Source organism: Thunnus albacares, chromosome 12, assembly GCF_914725855.1.
Source record: "Thunnus albacares chromosome 12, fThuAlb1.1, whole genome shotgun sequence".
Taxonomy (NCBI): Eukaryota; Metazoa; Chordata; class Actinopteri; order Scombriformes; family Scombridae; genus Thunnus; species Thunnus albacares.
The window spans coordinates 20,015,217-20,036,462 of NC_058117.1; the positions used below are offsets into that span (position 1 = coordinate 20,015,217).

Here is a 21,246-nt window from a genome sequence, read left to right on the forward strand (position 1 = left end):
TACACAAAAAAGGGGATTTTCTAAAATCCCTAATATCTGAGATGTGATGCTTATGAGTAGAGCGTTAACACCTTGTCAACAACTTATGGTGAATTCATTCTTATTATACTTAATTCAAATATAAAATCCCAGTTTCACTTCAAATATCAAAAAACATTCTCATAACATACAGTATGTCTATTTTGTGTCTATTTTGTGAGAAGAAGGGCAGTGGGTCAGAGACTGTACTGCGATTGGCGGAGAAAGTATACAAGAATTTATGTTTTTAAACTTATTTCAGAAATCTACAAAGGCTCTTTTGGACAGTACTCAAAGTAGAGGATGAAAAACTTTTCTTCCCTAGAAAAGGCTGATATGCAAGTATGTGTATTGAATGTGAGAAATGTGAAGAAAGCACAAAAGTAAAAAAGCATTCATGTACACATTTAAAAAAAAAAAAAAAAAAAAATGTGCCTGGTTGCTCCTTACCCCTAAAGATGAGCTGAAAAGTGTTTTCACCACATGAGCTGTATATCAACAAAAGCATAGCAGAGCTAACAAGCCTAACTCATGACAAAACACCTCAGCTCAGTGTTTAATAGAGGAGTGAACACAAGGTGTCCAGCCAGGCAATGAGGTGCAAGCGCTTAGGAGTCACGCTTCAGAGGAGGTGATTGGCAAAACGCTGTGCAGACTGAAACCTGGGCCCAGTGAGCAATTGATTGTGACACTTGTAGGTTACCATGACAACTACCATGCTTGTGGGTAGTATGGCTGTGATATAGGCCACATGTGATAGAGGCAGGTTTTTATAGGTAAAAGGATGTATCCAAGCGAGTGGAAAATCCAAAGTCTGTTTTCTGTAGGATCATAAAATCTTTCAGAGCTGCTTTTAATGCTTTTAAATAGATACCTGGAGAGTATTTGAGGGCACTCCTCCTCCTGTTTTTGTGCGTCATGCCCTAAACCATGAAACTTACTCCCATTTTATCAGTATGTTATTATCAGTCGGATAAGTTTTAGGTGCTTCCTGGTGTCGGTGTCTGCCCTGTCTGTGGTGTCTGCCCTGGACTGCAGTATTTCCTGTGTCTCATGTTATGCAATAACAGTACTGAGCTCAGAACCCTTGTGGCCCAAAGTTCACTCTAGTTCAAAGTTTTTACAATTCACTCAAACCTGAATCCATCCAATAATAAGAAGGCACTGACCAGAGCAAAAAGCTGATTTAGGCTGCCTCAGGTTTAAAATTGTACGGGGACACCTGGAAGAAAGTTCCTGACTTGATATAAATTTCAAGGATCAAAATATAAACACCTGTTGTGTACATTAGTTTACACATGTATCTTGCAAAGACAAGCTTTAAAACAAAACATTGACTTAAAACACTATAACTTCGTTATTATATGAACTTTTAACATCTAGTGTTTATATACAGTTTAAATGTTAATGTTATGTTGTTAAATCACAATCAAGTTCAGCTTTTTTTGGAGGGGGTCACTTGCGGGCAGCAGAACAAGCTGTTAACACAACACTGACATATGATCATCCTTATAAAGTTGTTGTGTTAGTTGAAAGACACAGATTTGGAGTCATGTTTCTGACCACTTGGCAAATGTAAATTCACTCTGCTTTTAGGTCTGTTTTGGTCTCCATCAACTCCTGAGGGAAATATCTGGCTCTTAAATAGCTAAAACTCTTGTTCAGGATTTCACCATTTCATGTTCCCTGCCGTTTGGTGCTAGGCAGGAAGTGTAAAGTTGGTTTATCAGCACTTGTTAGCCCCCTGCTGCTGCTGAAAACAAGGTTGAAGAGAATGGTGAGAATGAACCACAAAAGTAAACTTTCTGGCTTTAAAACCAAAACAATGAGCTGAAAAACACTAAAACCTTCCTAATTCTCTGCAGGTTTGTCTCTATGAGAAACACTTTTCACACTACCTGTAGTCATGTGACCTACTGTTAACACAAACATACTGATTAGTGCAGCTTTAAATTTCTGCAATGAGTAAGATAGAAGATGCATCCTAAATGAAAGCATCAGTGTGGTGATAGTCAACTTTGAAGCTTACAGGCAAAAATCTGCTGCTGCGCTTCTATCTGTGGGTTGAAAATCTGGCTTCGACCCAGTGATGTCGCAGTAGGTGTTTACTATTAGCTGTGCCAAAACCCCTACTGTGCCAACACTGACTGGGGTGTGGCCAGAAGTGCAGCAGCAATTTATTGACTTATGTCATATGTATAAATCTTAGCACTACAAATCTGTCAGTGGTTTTGTAAAAAAAAAAAAAAAAAAAAGTGAGCACAATGATAAAAGTTTTAAGCAAACTTTCTGTTTTACAACTGTAAGATTATAAAACTGAACAACACTAATACAACATATATTGTTTATCATCATAAACAACAAACTGTATCCACAACAAAACTGTCAAGCAACTTCTCATGAACTACCACCAGATTTAAGGAAATAATTCCTCCACAGTCTCAAGCACAGAACATCTTCACATCACTCTATTTTCAACAGTTTCAACACTCACTTCTATGAGTTTTCACAAGCGTTGCAAAAAAAAAAACAAGAAAACAAACAAACAAACAAGGCAAGTAGCACATAAGTTCATCAACACTCTGGTTGTCAAGACAATAGAATGAATTCCTTCCTGCTGACGTCAGCAGCACACAGCCTTAGTCTGAAGCCCTCTTGTTTCCATGGTGTAGTTGTATTACAGACGAAAGCATCAACTTCAGTAGAATGGACTAATGTGTCGACTTGTGCAGAGAGGCTGAAATGTGATGTGTTTAACGATGTTACTGTGTTGGTGCCAAACGCCTCATTATTCTGCCTCACACTCTCTCTCTCGCACACACACACACGCGCGCGTATTCTACTCCTGTCACAAACACTTTTGTGCATCTAGCTCCCATGCAAACACTTAACCTTTCTTCATGCTCTGTCTACCGATCAAATTCTTACCTATTGTGATGTTGAAGCCATCAATGCTGAAGGTGGCACTCCGACCCTTCCTAAAGCGATGCTTCTTAGAGTTAGCTTCCATTGCTTAGGCACCCTCCGGTCACCCTTGCGTCTTTTAATCTGCTTTTAACGCCTCCTGTCAGTTGCTGTGTCTTGTTTCAGTTTCGTTTGGGTAACTCTCCTCGTGGAGAGAAAAAAAAATGTAGTCCTCCGACTCCGGCTCCTCCGAGAACTGTCAAAGACTCACCACTTCTCGTTACAGACACAGAGCTGGAGAATTTCTCTCATGTCCTTCTCCACCCCCTTGTCTTTGTTGTACATATCTTTTCTCTCCCTCTCGCTTGTTTCTCACACCTCAACAAGCTCATTTCAAGGAGCTTATGGCTCTTGATTTGTTTTTCTTCTCTGGATCTCCCTCCACCCCTCCCTCCCCGCTTTCTCTCCTCGTCTCTCTCCCCAAGAGGTACAGTAGGTGTGTGTAGTGGGTGGCGGCGGCGGCGGTGGTGGTGGTGGTGGTTGGGAGGAGAGGACATCTCTAGAGGTCTTTAAATAAGCGTGACTCCTCCTACTGTCAAGAATTTATAGCAAAAGCATTGGAAGCTCAGAGTTGTTACGACACTGGCCTATTGTAGTCTATCTTAGTTTTGCTCACACACACTCAAACATACAAATGTGGGCTAAAATCATGTTGTATCAAACATGCACTGGTGCTTGAGCACTAAAAGAGAAAAAAGGTGGAAGTAGCAAGAGAGTGATTATGTGTATTGAGCCAAAACTAGTCATTAAATCAATGTTACTGCTTCTCATTTTACAGGAGCTATTTACTCGAGTGCAGAAACACGAAGCCCATTAACAGCATACATACTGTTCATTTGAAAGGAAAAAAAAAATCAAGCTCTGATTTACCCAATCGAATGGTTACACATGTAGGAGAAAACAAACTGTTTAAAAATGATTTATTCTTATTTCTTTTAAATGGCCGTTAATTCACACAGGAGCAAGGACACTGCTGTTTGAATATTATCCAGGAAAAATCTGTGCTTTGTGCTTATTTAAACTATCTCTCCTTTAACCAATACACATCTCCTCACCTATGCACACATGCACACACACACATACACACACACACACCTGCACACACCAGATCAACAAAGGATAAAAAGCTCCCCTTATTAGCACCATCTGACATTTAGCTATGGAATTTTCCCGTGTTTCATTTTCCCCACTGATTAGTGTCTGCCAGTGCTCTTTATGAAGGCTTTTGGCTTGTTCTCACATCTTCTCTCAAATTCAGTAGATATGCCTATAATAGGAAGGACACAGATCAGAAGACGTAATGTCTTTTTAATTGTCATCTCATACTTAATTTAGGTACAAATCACTAGTGCACTTCTGCTGTTTGGCTCTGTTCATATTGCTCACTCCTCTACAGTATCGTGGGGAAAGAAAACCAACCATCCTCTCTACGCTTTATTCAGAACTACTCATGGTTTAAGCCAATATTGAACTACATCTATTCTTTGTGTTTCTTCTAGTATTTCTTCTTTTCCCTCCCTCTTCTCTCCTAGAGCCCCTTTTCTAATAACAGCCACAATCAATTATGTAATTTACTTCATTGGCATGTACTAAGCAATGTGACAACAGGGCAGGGGATTTACGATACTTGGATACAAATCTCAGTGGTAACATCTACTTCAAAATCTGCACTGCAATCATACACTGATGACTAATCAAACATTGAAATGAGTGTGTAATCTCAAAGGGTAATTGATCACTAGTTATTAAGTAATCCCTGATCTGTCAAACAAGGACACACAGCAATAACTGATGCATAACTTGTCAGCGATGCAGCGGTTAAGCTGCCAAAGGAAAAGGAAATCGATAATAGGGGATCTATCCAATTATAACGGAGCAAGTTTGAGTTACTCAGTACCTTTCCAGCGGACACATTATAGTCTACACTTGTTAGATAATTACACTCCATCTCATTTTGTTTGTGAGCTACAATAAGGGCTCTTCATGCTCTCCTTCTCCTGTCACTGCTCTCCCCAGCCAACTCATACTGTATGTAGCAATTTGTGAGGATCCTAATTTTGCAACACTCTCACTGCGCAACATCAAGTGCCCGCCTGTTCCAGGGTAGCTTTTATGATAATGAGGGCATGTGTGGGAATATTGCAACTTTTTTTTATTATTTCTTTTAGTCAGCACATTTATTTGAAAGGCACAAATTGGTTACAATGTGCTTTCAAACCCTTGTTTGATAAATTTAAATATGAATAGCCTGTTGAGGCCACAGTTGTGTCAATATGATTAATGACATTATCATATTACTATAGAGTCCTGTTATAAATATGAAATTCATCCTTATGTAAAGGATCTAAAAGATGTGTGTAATTATCTGGGACATTAATCAAAGAGGCAGAAAGGTGCTAGAGGGTAAGGTTGTCTTTGAGGTTGTATTCCATGAGATAGCGTGTCTATATCATGGTCAAAGTTTGCTGCGGCATGTTCAAAGCTTCCCATTAAATACATTTGGGGTTATAGAAGTTGGAGAGGAGATTACATAATACACTTAACTGAAGGAGTGTGCTTCGGCTTTTATTTTCATGATGCTTTAGAAGGCTACATGGTGTTCTACAACTTTATGACTTATCTGTAAACTGTGGCAAAACATTCTGTAAAAAGCCACAATAGGTGCTTCAAGGATGGCAAAAGCGTTCAGTGGTTGTCGGTCTGTGCTTTGATCAGCAGCAATCAGGACAACTACTGACCAGACTACCATTTGGTGTGGGTATTAATGGTTCCCCAATGATTCCTGGTAGATGACACCCAGACCTTTTGTCTAATACCTCCATCAGATTAAAGGTGTCAGGTGCTTCAAATGAGATTAATCAAACAGCATCTGAAACCCCTTTCCACAAAAACCTTTCCAACGTTGGAATAAGTAGGGCAGCGTCAGACAATTTGACAATCCGATAAGCACTCCAACTTCTCTCTCAAATTATTTTTTCATTCTTCACACAACTACTTCTGTTACTTTTTGTGTGATACATCATGAATGCCTTCAAAGAAAGATTGTCTGAAAGTGTGTGATTATCGCATTTTACCCTTCTATTACAGCAGGCTTTTCGCCCTGCCTTTAAGTGTGACCATTCAGAACAGCTATACACGCTTGCCTTAAGATGTGGTCAGACAACACACCTTACAAATTAGAAAGTTTCAAGCTTACGCCAGCCTTAGGATTTCATCTAAAGCAACACTGTGCTTCACGGCATCTCAAAAACAAATGGTCAGATTCTTCTGGAAGTTGCTGTAGACGTTCATGATCCTCTGTGGATGAATCCTAATGTTTATAGTAACCCATAATATTTCCTGATGTTACACTTGGTTGTACACACAACACCCTGCCTACCTTCTCATCTCCACAAACCTGAACAAAGTGGGCATTAAAATCAAATATTTGTTCAAAAAGTTATTTGTTTTAAGCGGGTCACTTACATTGGATGATCAGGAACTTTTACGACATGAACACATTCTGTAAATTCATGTCGTAGCCCCCAAACTAGCCCTAACCGTCATCATCATGCTATATATCTGACTTCTGATAGACTTTCTAATTTTATAATAATGTTTTTTAGTTAATTTTCTTTAACTGAAAGTATATATATATTATTCTTATTGGCATAATAATTTCCAATAATCATTTTTTGTTTTTTATTTGATGACAAATTTTCACCAAATTTGCTCCCATCAGTCAAACTTTTATCACAGGTAGTAGGTGGGGCCTAACACAAAACAGATCAAAGTGCCTGTAGAGGCCCTGCCAGGCCAACTAATGTGTGACGGTCAGCTCGTTAAACAACAATGTCTTGTATTTTATTTCTACACCCTTGTGGACATGGGCAGATGACGACATTTACATCATGTGGACAAGAGTCAGCTTCTGACGTTTTTACTGGAAGCAATTATGAAACTATGAAAACAGTATTGAGCAACAAATTCAATGATAGTGATTACAACTCGTTTCGATCGCATTCTAAGCTGTACTGTATGTTTACCAGGGACTGCTAAAGACCGCCACCCATTATATATCTCATGCAACCTTGGTACTACGTTTCCTGGCAAAAATTCCACTTTTACAATATCATTTATTTCCGATTTTTCAAGGGTGCATTTCTTCAGATTATAATGCAGGAAATCATGCAGTTTGAGGATTTAAAGGATCTTGAATCTAAAGTTCTTTGAGACATTTACAATGTAGTGCAAAGTCATAAGGTTGTGATATAGCAGAAGTCCTGCATGTGCACTGGCCTCTGCCTTACACAGAGCTACTCTCCGGAGAATGAAAACGTGATCACTCTTATTTGTCTTTGGAGCTGTTTCTAAACATAAGACCAAGCCCATACTCTTTGTGATGAGGTAAAATGTCACCCAGTGCAATGGAGTGGCTCATTGACATGTTTTTAATAGTTTTTGGACAACACTGGGGGTGTACTCCATTTGATTTGCAACTTTGGTGCTAACCTCCCAAAACAGCCTGCATGAGTCCCATGTTGTACCTGTAAGACTCAAAAAGTTTACAGACTGTCATGCTGTCACGATGGTTTATTCTGCCTTTTTTTTTTTAGCTGGGTCCTTGTACAGTGATTCGACTCAGGAGCTTCTTAACTGATGCATCAATGCAGCAATGTTTAGGGGGCAGAACTACACATCAACAATCATAAAGTAGCTATCATAAAAAGACCACCTATAGATGATGCTCCAACATGAGTCTTTGAAGTGTAAACACGGTAAATATACTTGTTCATCGAAGGTCTGACGAAAGGCTGGATGTAACAATGTCAGTTAAAGGAAAATTATGGTTCATTTCAACCTGATGTGGCCATTGTGGCTCTATGTATCATGCTAATTTTGCTGTCTCCAGCTTCATTATAGTGATTGGGGGGGTTCAAAAAAATTTCACACACAATGACGAACATTGGGGCAAGCTGCTGAGACTCCTACATCTTTCCAAATAAACATGATTTTTACATGAATTGCTTTTGTTTGTTTCTGAGCCTGAACAAAAGTAAACACAGAAACTAGCCACCTGTAGCAGCCAATATGGCTAACTGTATAGAGATCTGTATCCAGGGCAGCTTGCCGGCTAACCAAACCACCCTGCATATTCATCCACACATGCTGATTTGTTTACATGTCTCATATGTGTACTGACTTTCACCATAGTTAGATTGTATGGAAATTTAAGTGCAATAACAGATTATCCCGTGGACTATTATGAGGACGTTTGTGAGTCAGTTCACTTTGACTGGCCAGCCGTATTTATTTGAGGTGAGGGACACAGAAAGGAGATAAAACAAATGAAAGAGGAAAAGCGAAGCATGGAAGCAGAAAGACAACTGGACCATCAGAAAAGACAGCATACAGTTACGATTACCTCAGAGAAACTGCTGGTGCTCCTGCAGTCACTGCTCTCCTGACGAGGAAGAGGAAAACTTTTGCTGTGTGCTACAAATGGATTTACAGCGTTTATCAACGTTGTCCTCCTGGAGACTGTTTCACCTCCACAAAACAAGCTGGATAAAAAGAGCAAGGCCGGCTAGACCAAACGCTCAGCTACGCATGGTAAGAAAAATGTGATTACAACATGTAACTGCGTGAGGAAGTAAGGTATGTAAATCTCTATCATTCAGCAGTAGAGTCCATGAAAACCGCACAGTGTTTATCTTGCAAGTTACTTCTACAACAGGAACTGATGCAGACCTATCCACAACCTCACATGTAAACAAAGTGACGTACGCAGATGAATAAGGGTGGCTTGGTTAGCCGGCAAACTGCCCCGGATACAGATCTCTATCCAGTTAGCCATGATGACTGTTACAGGCAGCTAGTTTTTGTGTTTACTTTCATTCAGAGTCAGAAACAAACTTTTGAAGCGATTCATGTAAAAATCATGTTTATTTGGAAAGAAGTAGGAGTTTCAGCAGCTTGCCCCGATGATTGTCATTGTTTGCGATAAACATCTTTTTGTGAATCACCTGAATCACTATAATGGAGCTGGAAAGAGCAAAATTAGCATGACACATAGAGCCACAATGGCCACATTTATGGGAAATATATCAGGATGAAATAAACCGTAATTTTCCTTTAAACTGTCATGGAACTGCGCCTGCAGAGGTTTCTAATAGCAACCGGTCACACCAACTGAAACCGACTGCTGCTGGCAGAATAATGACAGAGGAAGAGAAAAACAAAAATATACAAAGGACCCTAGTAGTATTAGTTTCATACAAGATTACTTTTATAGATGCTGTGTGCTTCTTATTTCAAATTAGATGTATTTGTTTTCCTTTCAGTAACATTCCTCAATGAAATTATATATGTTTAATTTGCTCATTATTTAAATTATGTTAATTTGATTTAACTGTGTGGTTTAATTGATGACTTATAGTTTTAAATAAACCTTTATAACACCACCCCTCATAACTCTACTGTGCTTATGCGATAAAGATGTACCTGAGGGCTGCTGATACAGCATAAAAACACAGAAAATTCATTACTTTTAATCTTCTAAGAGTGTGCCAGGAATATTGGTTCACGCCTGTCGAACAAAATACACACGATACCATCGAATGCATGTTGACTTTAATGCCAGGGTGCATTTCAAAAGACGCATGATGTACAACAGCTGCTCTGAGAGGTGTATCCTATACCCATACATCTGTTGAATCCTTGTCAAGATCCATTTTCTTCAAGGGTCATTATAAGGGCTACGTCACTGTCACTAGGCAACGGGGAGACCTTTCAGACATACAGTATATTGCATACATTACAGAGAGGATGGCAAAGGGGTTAATGTGGCAAATAGCACTCCTTAGGCTAGTGTGTTTTTTATAGTATATACAGTATATTTAAGTTATTTTACTGTGTTATTTTCAGCATTTGTTTTCCTCACCTACATCTGTACAGTCAGTGGAATAACAAAATAGAGATGGAAATCATTCAGATCTGATGGGCAGTTTGCTAAAGGAAACAACTTCTTTATGGATTTTTTCTATGAATACACACTGTTTAGAAAACTTCAGTTGCTTTTTTAGCAAACTGTACGGTACAGTAGACTGCTAGCACAAAAACACACCTGCTTGCTTTTGCTGTATGTCTATTGAGGGTAAACTATCACTCAACCTTTGATCTGGCCATCAAACGCAAGGACAGGCCTTCAGCAATGCACATTAATTAGCTGTAAAGATAAAGAAGGGGAAGTGAGGACTAATTTGGGGTGTTATAAATATCCTGTTGCATTAAATTAATCCCAATACTAAAGAGTAACATTTTTATTTATAGTGTGTAAAGGTCCCACCCAATAAATCAGCATATTTATTTTATAAATTGACTCTCTCTGTCATGATCTTGAATTTAAAAAAATCAATACAATTCTAACTAAATACATTCCTCGTTTTCTGGATAGTGACAAAACTGACAATTCATCATATTTTATTGAGTAATTCACTCAAACATGATATCAGTTCTAAGGTTTTTTGATTATGTAATTTGTCCCAGTAGCATATCCCTATTAAACACAACAACTACGCAATCAGACAGAAAAACAAGCTCATTAGAGGTCAACCCTATACTGTGCAACGACGCACAGTCGTTTGTCAGTCCCCACACCACTGTCACCACAGTGACACAGTCATGTAATTAAGACACACAGGGTGTCAGGGAGCTTGCCTTTTCCCCTGCTAAATACTCATTAGAGCCACCTTTAAGGGTAATGTTAGCCTGTGTTGCAAACCTGAGGGAAATGAGCTGACAAAACAGAGAGCTACATGAACTGTCATCTGAATCCTGCAGCACTAACATCCTGATGAAAAGAAAGAAAAAAGTCTCAAGCTACAGTATATAGCGCACAAGTATGGCTAATGATTTTTGCACCAGCATGGTTCTAGATCAAAGCGGCAAAACCACATGGGTGAGTGTTAGGTCAGCGGGGCAAACAAATGTAAACCTTTTGATTAGAAACAGCCATCTCATACACCAACAGACCAAAGCAGCTAATCAGTGTTATTTGGACGGAGTCAGAAAACTATAACAATCTTGCACTTTTCATGAAAAATGTCACTGTGCAAAGTGAAGTGCAGCGATCGCAGAGGCCACACAGCAATGAAAGAGCTTATACACCAGAAACAAAACGTTTGCCATAGAAGTCAGTGAATCATGTTAAATACATATACAAATACAGTAATAATATATTATTATATGTAGCCTCCATGGAAATGTAGTAGGGTTGTCACTGATGAAGAAACCATGTTTGATGTGAATCAGTCATGTTTGGCCGATCACTGGTCCACTTAAGCATCATCTTTCACAAACAAATCTTATCTCAAACAAACATGTTTGCTGATTCTGATATTTAACACTTTTTGTGATTGATTTGTGAGTTATTTTTATATTGTTATGATGTCGGATGTTAAACATGGTCAAAGGTCAAAAACTTGAGGTGAATGTATGTAAAAATGCTCCCCTGTAAGTCAAAAGCCCAGGCTTCAACCTGTTCTGAAGGCTTTGTTTGCAATATTACCTCTACTTCCTCCTTGTGATGACATCAGATTGTTCATGCATGCCCACAAATGGCTGTCTGTTGGTAGTCTTTGTTTGCTAAGGTTGTTCTCTGGGTTGTTCCCATTGTTGACTCACATATCGGATCAGATTCAGGCTCGAAAATGAACGGGTGTATTTGAGAAGTTTATATTTCAAGCTAAGGAAAAAGAGAAAAAGAAGTGAAATCCTACTACTACTGTTTATTTACATAGCCTCCAAAACCTGGAGAGGGGCAGATTCCAAAAGCTGGCCAATCAGAACAGTGGGCTCATCGAGAGGGAGGGGACGTAAAAAGACAAGAGCTAAATCAGCCTATTTCAGACAGAGGCTGAACTGAGGGGCTGCATAAAGGACCAGTATAAGAAAAATAAGGACTTTTTTAAACTGTAAATCATGCAAAGATATTCTAGTAGAGCCTCAGAATATAAATATAGATCTGGAAATATGCAGCATATGTCCCCTTTAAGTATTGTTCAAGTGTAAGTTGAGGTTTAGCGTAGAGCTGGGCGATTAATCTAATTTTATTTTCAACTATGATTTTGGCTTCCAACAGCAATGAAAACAAGATAATCGAGATAAAATGATTATTGCGTCGCATTCCATTTCACAATGATGCTCTTGTTTTGTCTTGTGTTATAAATCCAGCGCACCCCTTTCCTTTCCCGTGCTTTTGCCTCTCCCTAAAAACCTCTGACCTGCGTTCAGCATCTCTGTCCACAGAACTGGCCGTCTGTCAGCAGCAGTTCCTGACCAGCAGCCAGCTAACCTGCCTGAACGAGGCTGACTGACAGTAGAAATTTACTGAACCAAGATAGTTTTCATGTCGGCTCCTTAGGAAGAAATCAATGGTGTTTGTATTTATCGATCCATAGTTTTTCATTTCCCCGCCCGCCCACTGTTGTGAGTGAGGGGAATCTGCCTGTAGTGAAACAGTCAAGCTCACAGACAGAGTGGGAGTTTTGATCAATCAAAGTAGATGCCGTAAATAAGTTCCAAACACATATACAGCAGGACATTTGTGTGATTTAAACAGCTGTCTGTGCAGATTACACTTCATTAAATGTGACAGAAACAGACTCGGAGCGTAAAAAAATAAACGCGGGCTGTCTCCATGAGACGCTTGGAGTCAATGTGGATTGATACATTTAATAAAATGGAAGCGCTTTTGTTGAGTAATCGTGTTAAACAATCGTGATCTCAGTATTGACCAAAATAATCATGATTGTGATTTTTGCCATAATTGAGCAGCCCTAGTTCAGTGTCTTAGTTGAGGTTAGGTAAAAAATTATGATTGTAATGAATATTAAAAATGTTAACACTCACTGCTGACAGCAGATGTGAAACCAGGCTGCAAATGTTGAGAAGAAGCACATTTCAAATATCCACCCACATTCCTGTCCTCTTTTCACTGTGCTATATGCTACACTACTTCCCGCACTGACACAAAATGTTGCTATTGTAAATGCACATTAGTTAGTGTAATTCACACATCACAGGGTTGCCTAAATCTTCAATGAAGATATTCTACAGGTTCTTACTGGTTCCTTATTTGTGCATCCTCCTTTCCTTGACTTCCATATTTCCCTTGCTCTATAGATCCTCCTCCCACAGCGAGGGTGACATGAAAAGATGAGATGTGAAGATGAAGGAATAGATGGAACACATATTTGCCATATGGGGCACTCTCGCTAGATCCAGTGTCATTTTAAATTGATATCAATTACTTATGACATGTGTCACAGCTACATCACATGTCACTGGTGTAGGAGAAAGTCTCTGCATGTTTCGAATGCAGACGGTACAACCCTCAAACAACAGGGCCAGCTCTTTCTTCAGCCCTCAGGAATGCTGGCCAACAAAACATCAGTGACAGTTACAACATCCTGCAAACAGCAACGATCGAGATAAGAAGACCCTTTTTCTCCTACATGGCTGCTAACCCAGATCACTAACCGAAAACCACCTTTGACTCTTCAAGATCTTCAAGATCTTCAGCAAGATGGAAAGACCAATTCACACCCCAGTCTGAGCTGTTAGAAAAACTTGGATAAACATCCCCCACCATTGGTTATCATAACTCACCTCTAAGAGCCAGTCACCCACAGAGACTAGCTGGCACCAACTTTGATCCCACTTTAAACTCTCATTTTCAGGACTTGAATAACCAGTTGAATAACTGATCAAACCAGCATAAGAGCACGAACTCTAAAATTTAGTTTGGATTTTGTCTAAGGACAATTAATATAGCTTATTAGTATGTGTGTATATAACAATGTATATTTGCCTTAGTTAGACTTTTATTCCACTGTCTTTAAAATAGGATATATACCACTAATTTAATCCCATTATCTTTGGTAACACTAATTATAATCTATTATCACTATTATCAAATTAAAATGCAAAATTAGAAATCATGTGCAATTGTTATAAGACAATTTTGATTACAAAAGTGACAGCATTCAGGAGTTGAAACCACCTGGACCCTACACTGGATTTATAGAGGATTATTTTGTATTGTTTTGCTGTCTCACAACTTGGTTTTCATTTTTGCTTTGCAATTTACTTTCGTATTAACAAAAAGAAGAAATTGTTTTCATTCATTTTCTTGAGGCAATATGTCGCGTGAGAATACGCTGTGAAAAATGAGTTATTTTGCCCTTCAAACTTTAACAGACTGATGTGCAATGTTCCACAGATCAAAGCATGGACACAAAACACTATTTGTTAAGGACTTTGTCAATAAAGATGACTCAAACTTTGATTAGATTTGTAATTGCATTTTACACATTCAAATGTTTAGTGAGTTTTAAACCAGATTACAGCCACTGATCAAGAGACAAGAGATCAAGAGAGGCGAGTTGTCTATTTAAAATTTGAGCACATTAAACTTTCATTAATTTCTGTTATTGCTACATTATATTATCTTTTTACAGTCCTATCAAAGCAAGTGCAGTATCGAATTACAAAAGCAATTTCCAGGCCGCAAGCCAGCAGATGCCTCTTAGTTTATTAATGAAGCATGCATGGTCACACAACAAACACATACAGTAGCTGTGCTTGTAAAATTAGTCTCCCATTCCAAAAACACTGATCACCAATTACATTACATATGAAATAAACACATTTATGTAGAGTTGTTTACACACTCTTTCCTGCAATGCCTGATTTGAATTTATACATGAAGATGATGCTTTCCTGCAATATTCATGGAGATCAACTAGTTAATAACTTCAAGCTGGAGTGTGGGACTCCCCCTTCTGGCAGTGAGAGTTAAGGGGGGCGCTGGACTGTGATTGCCTGAGTACAAAGACATAAGGGGATGATATTTCTCTTCGTTTGATAACATTAAAAGTAAAGTTAGACTTTTCTGTTTGCTTCCTGACTCATTTTAAAAAAAGATGAGAGAAAAAAGAGAGAGAGAGAGAGAGCTGAGAGCACCAGGGAGCGAGAGAGAGAGCAGTTGTGGTCAAGTGCATGAAGAGAGGGAGCGGTGGTGGCGAGAAAACCAGATAAATAAAATGTTATTTTCTGGTTGTTTCACAGCAGTTACATTCTAGAGCACAAATAAACACGCCCACATCCCCGCACACCTCCACTCAACCCTGCAGTGGTGCATCATAACACATAATTTAGTCTGAATCAGCCGGCCTGACACAGGCATGCAGCACGCTCTCTTGCATACCCCAAATGACAGGCACACAGAGAGGGCCGGTGAAAAACGGATATGTATGATTGTATATGTATGAAAGTCCATCGGCCCAAAAGCGTTTTTTTTTGACGGCCCGCCAGGATTTGTGCCAGTATGACCGATGGGCAGTACATACTGGCCGTAACCTACTGTTGCAGCTGAAAAACGATGGATAAATTGTTTTGAGCGTCACACAACCCCTGCAAAATGACTCGTTTCACTATCAGAATTTGATCCATTCAGTCCGATAACATTTGGAAAGTCTAGAAGAGCAGCACAATTAACAGCCAAAAGGCCAGCACGAGGATGTGGCGCCCTTAACCAACATTGTGTGAACTCGTTTGGCAAGGGCTTGAATGTAACACACGTTCATTTATATGCAAAAGTTCTGCACTGCAGGTTTAAACGTTCTCTGCAAATGTTAAATACTGTACACAGAATCAATAGAAGCTCGACCTCCAAAAGGAAATGAAGCTTTTTAGAGATTCTCTATGTTTCTAAATAAAGATTTTCCCAAACATTGAGTGTACTGCTTATGGGCTTTTAAAAAATATCAAATATTCTTTACTTTACTTTTTTTTACTTACTTTTTTATTTTATGGTGCGTTATCTGGTGATGTGTTATCGACTGATCGAATCTTTTAACAATCTTTTACATTGCTCAAAAATGAATGATGAGCACATGAATAATAAAGAATAAATAAATCCTGCATGAATAAAGAAATTGAAAGAACTCTGAATCTCTATATTTTTTCAACATGACTGGAAACTGGTACAATATTTCCCCTCAAGAATGACTGACACTACAGCCTTGAACGGAAACTTACTTGACAGTTTCTTATCCTGTTATTGATTAAAATACCATTCAGTATGATTAATATACGCTACCAGAGTGACTTCAGCTTCTTGAACGCCACAGGAAACTCCCTGAATATGACCTTCTTGTGCCAGCAATGCAATCAACAGCAAGGTAATTGCAGCTCTTCAACATCACTATTATTACAGAATCACTCCAGTAGGTTAGTAGCTATATTTACACCTGACTGTATTTCCTAGATAAGACATTTCCCATAAAGCTCCTGCTACACTGGGCGTTTATTCTGGACAGCTGAAACAACCTTGGCAGGGTATGAAATTGCCTAAAATGATCTATTAATCTTAATTGTGTGGGTGTATAGTCTCATTTGGCATGACAGCTCTTGTAAGTACCATGGTCTAAAGTTGATAGAGCTGATATCTGACTTTTTTCTGCAGTCTCTTAACTTCAGAAGTAAGCAGTAGTTGAAATCTGTACACCGTTGGGACTGTCTGACACTGAAGGGACCCAACCAGATAAGCTGATCGGGAGGAAGGTGTCTGTGTTTTGTTCCTCAGGAGGAAGGAGATGAGCGTGGAGTCAGCTGGGAGTTAAGGAGGAGACTCCCTTACACACATGAACATCACTGGGGACGTGGGAGGAAACTCAACGGGAGTCTACGCTGTCATACGGTCATGGAAACGCACAGTACAGATGGTATTTTAGGAGTCAGCCAGGGAGAGGCATGTTCCTCTGGGACAGATATGCAGGGAGTTGGAACTAGAAGCAACAGCAATGGAGAGAGATGAAGACAAACAGGATGAAATGACTCAGTTCGCCACAGAATAACATAAAAGACCAAATTGTAAGAAAACATTTAATCAGTTTCAGGGATGAAATTGATGCATAAGTGAACTTCCACATTAGCTGCAGCACAAATTTAAATTGGGCTCAGTTAATGTTCACAGAGGCACTGGACTGTTAAAATACAGCCAAACGTCGTGCCTTCCTTTGAGAAACACTAATTTAGAATTAATAGGACTGTTATTTTGGTTTATTTCAGTCTGGGGGTCACCTCACGGATCAAAGACATGCTTCGCTTGTGGAGATATGCTGCATTGAGGCTGGTCTTCAAAGAGCTCAGCATTCATTCAGTGAACACCTTTTTTCAGTAGCACATTCACAGTAATCCTCTGAAGTGACCAGTCGCTCTCATCTACACATAAATCCATTAACCGACCCACAGAGACGTGCGGTATGAAATAACAGAACAGCTGTATTTGGGACCAGAATGCTCTTAAAAACTGAGAAATGTTTAGGTTAATGAGAGAAGAGAAAAAGTTAAATTACAAAAAAATCCCTAATCATCCTAAACTGGCCTTCTGAAAGGCCACTCACCTATTTCCATGATAATAGTTTAGTAATTCCTGAATTTTCACTATATGATCTTCAGATGTTGAAAAAAACATGCAAGTTCTCTGCATGTCAGTGGTGGAAAGTAAATGTACTTAAGTGCTGTACTTTTTGAGTACAATTTTGAGATTCTTGCATTTTATTTGAGTATTTCCACTTTGAGAAGGGCATATTGTACTTTTTATTGCACTAAAATTATCAGCTATTGTTACTTTCCAGATTAAGATTACTCACAGAAAACCCACGATGAGTTTATGAAGTGATACATTGTGAAGGATTACAGTAATCTACCCAGTAGTAGCTATATAAGATTAAAATCTGCTCCACCTCAATACGCTTCAACCTTAAAATGCTGCATATATAGTATTTTATTAGTACTAATCTGATTACATAACATATGATAAAGCAATTTAACACTGACATTAGCCATACTGATGCCCAATGAGTGCTCTACCTCTGATACTCTGAATACATATTGCATATCATCTCATGAAAACATTTAATCAAAGTTCTCTATGTGCACTGTTTATGTTCAGGTACATTACCATTATTTATAGAAACAGGTAGGTTTAATGGTCTCCCTTAAGACAAAATGCTTTGTTATGTGATTTAGGTGAGCTGCTTGTTATATGATGATTTAAGGGTTGCACTATTTTGTAAAATGTTCATTTCTGATGATTTCTTCTAGGTGGAAGATTGTAAATAAAAACCTGAGGAGCTGTAACTGGACATTAAGTTCTTTGTTTTGACTGTTAAGTTATAAGTAAGAATTTATGTTCTTGTTTGACAAATATTTCACCACTGCAACAGCACTTGCATGCGTGTGACACAATAAACGACATGACTAACTAAATGAGGTACTTTTTTTAGTACCTTAAAATTCTGAATGCAAGACTTCCTTATTGGTATTTCTACAGTGTGGTAAGCCTGGTGCTACATTTACTGAAGTAAAACATCTGAATATTTTTTCCAGCATGTTTAATTCCTGCTAAAGGTTCTTGCCAAATCTCAATTTAATTATATTCATTATAGCGTATTGATGCATTTAGCTGATTTTAGGCAACAAAAATGGGCATTATTGCAACAGGTGGGTAACTTCTATGACACAAATTGAAAAGTCGTTTTATGATACGTGTTTGTGTCTTGTGCTGTTTTCTTTGTATTTTCTTGTTGAGTTTTGTGTTTTTTCCTTTAATGTATGTAGCTACAGTATCAGTCAAAAGTTTGGACCCACCCTCCCATTCCCTTGAATGAGAAAGTGTGTCCACAACCTTTGACTGGTAATGTATATGTATTGTTGAGTCTCATCTAGGGATGGGCATTGCAAACTAGCAAATAAACATTACATGAAAGGATTTAAAAAGACCTTTTCTTCCTGTAAATGCTCAGTAACTGTTCCACTCACCGCTCGGTGAACCTTCAGGAGTCTTTTTCTTCGATGTTTGTTTGGCTCCGTCGGAGTCTTGCCTGCTCAGGACCTCGGACAGCGACTGGCGGGAACTCGGCCGTCCGGTTTGGCTCGAGACGTTGAACCGTGCGCTCTTCTTCCTGGCCCGGTCCGATTCAGGTGCGGACTGGCTCCTCTCCGGGTCATGACTCTCCGGCTCTGAACCCACTTTCACCAACGCGTTTCTTGTTCTTGTTAGAGCAGAAGTCACCGAGCCCATCACCAAAAAAAAAAAAAAAAAAGAAAGAAAGAAAAAAAGGTCGAAAGCCTCACTCGGAAGCGGTTACTCTGAGTTTACCTTTCATTTTATTCAAAAACCTGTTGAAACTTGACTCCATTTTTGTTCTTCTCACCACAGCCAACTAACTAAGCGCTTAAAAAAACATTATTCGCTACTGTCATTCACAAACTTTTATCTAGAAACTTCATTTTTAGCAAAGTTAACAGGAGCAAGATATCAAAACGATTAAAGAATAGAAAAACAGTTTACACGGATCATTTCTGCCGGCGTCTCCCTCGATTTCTCTTTCCACCGACAGACGCGTCACATGGAGAAAGTTGCTCTGTCGACAAACAAACACACTGATCTCTCGGGGCACACCGGCGAAAACAAGCGACAGTAATTAACCGGCAAGTATCCGGGATTATTAAAATGAACAGACATCCACCCTGCACTGACGTAAAATAATATTGCTTATGAACCAAAAACACAGGTAGATTCCCTAGGATAAAATCACGCTTTTAAAGCTTCTGGGATAAACACTCGCGAGATTTGACCCGAGTGAAATTAAAACGTGATTTAATGAAGTTTGGCTACTTCTAATCTTCTGACCTACCAGAAGAGATAGTTCAATTGACATTAATCACCGACAGGTGGCAGTCAAATACAGCATGCTATCAGTAAATTCAGAACATTTGATCATGTGTCAGTCAGAATTGCATTAATATCTATAGCCTTTATCTACAAGACAGGGATATCCTTATTTTACAGACTTATTCTGATCAAAGCTTCTGTTACTTTCCACACTGCCGTATTAGATCTCATTGGGATATATTATATTTTATAAACAGATCATATTAGCTACATGTTAACTCATAATCTGAAAAATACAAAAGTACAATATTTCATTCTGAAATATAGCCTATTGGACTAGAAGTATAAAGTAGTATAAAATGGAAATGCTCAAGTAAAATACCTCAAATTTGTACTAAGTACAGTGCAGTACTCATTGTGCAGCATTAATGTTTATGCAAGTATTTTGATATTATTTTGAACAAATGACCTGTGACAGATCATGTTTTCATGGTGATTTTTCAAATCTGATTACACTTAATATTTGCTTATTATATTGCTGACAAAACAGTTTCCCCTCAGGCTTAATTTAGTAGCTGTTATTGAGCTTTCATCAGCAAATGAAGTTTGCACAGTTGGCATGAAATTCAATTTGTTTTTCTGAGCTCATTCTTGACATGGGTAAAAGCAGTAATAAAACAATCCCATCTAAAAAAAAAATCATCTAGTATCAATAATTAAAATTGAATTTACTCAATATTGTAATTTATCTATATTGTCATTCCTCTAGTACAACCTGTTTGCTTTATATATACTATACTATATTATATCTTAATTATTTATAAAACAAACAGACATGATGATAGATGTTATTACATAGCAGTATATAAAGTCTGTTTACACTACTATATAATAAAATGTATTGGCATGTCTGTTAGTTGTGAAGGAGGGATCTCTCCTGTGTTGCTCTTTCTGAGATTTCCCCGTTTTCCTGTCAACTGTATTTAAGATATATAATTCTGGGCTTTATAAATAAAACTGACCTGACTCATACTCTAGTTATGTACCTGGGATGCAATGGGATTCACCGATATTGCACTTTTCTGGCCAGAAAGGCTATAAAAACTAGAAGCGTGACACTGAACACCGAGTTACCAGTTTGTCATTACAGCTGCACAACATAATGCAGTCCGGTAGAACAGTACTGCAAATAAATCTTAGTAAATGTTGCAGTCATGTCAGAGATGTTGATTTAATTCTGGTAATGAAATTTTTAGAAGCCCAGTTTGCGGTGGTGTCAAACTGGATTACATCATATTGAGAGGAGTTTCTAACACTTTTTGTTGCTTGTGTAAATGTAACGGACAAAATAATTGCTGTGACCATGGTTTAAGTGCCCAAACAGCAAACAACTCTCCTGCCAAATAGACGTTGTTCACTGAAGACATTTTGACCTGATCACAGTATAAAAAGCACCAGTGTGACTAACAAAATGAATGAGGTTGAATTCCATTTAGCTTACTTTATTCAGATAAAAAATACGGATTTTAAAGCTGACT

General features: G+C 38.5%; 1 protein-coding gene across 2 annotated transcripts in view; it reads right to left on the reverse strand.

The window, feature by feature from the left end:
* The window catches only part of pde1cb (phosphodiesterase 1C, calmodulin-dependent b), a 109,330-nt gene extending 89,689 nt beyond the window's left edge, over positions 1–19,641 (reverse strand). For both annotated transcript variants that reach the window (XM_044367943.1, XM_044367942.1), the window contains exon 1: positions 18,853–19,641. In XM_044367943.1, coding sequence (XP_044223878.1) covers positions 18,853–19,114 — 262 coding nt within the window. In that variant the 5' untranslated portion in view covers positions 19,115–19,641. The remainder of the gene's footprint in view (positions 1–18,852) is intronic.
* Between the last annotated feature and the right edge of the window lie 1,605 nt (positions 19,642–21,246).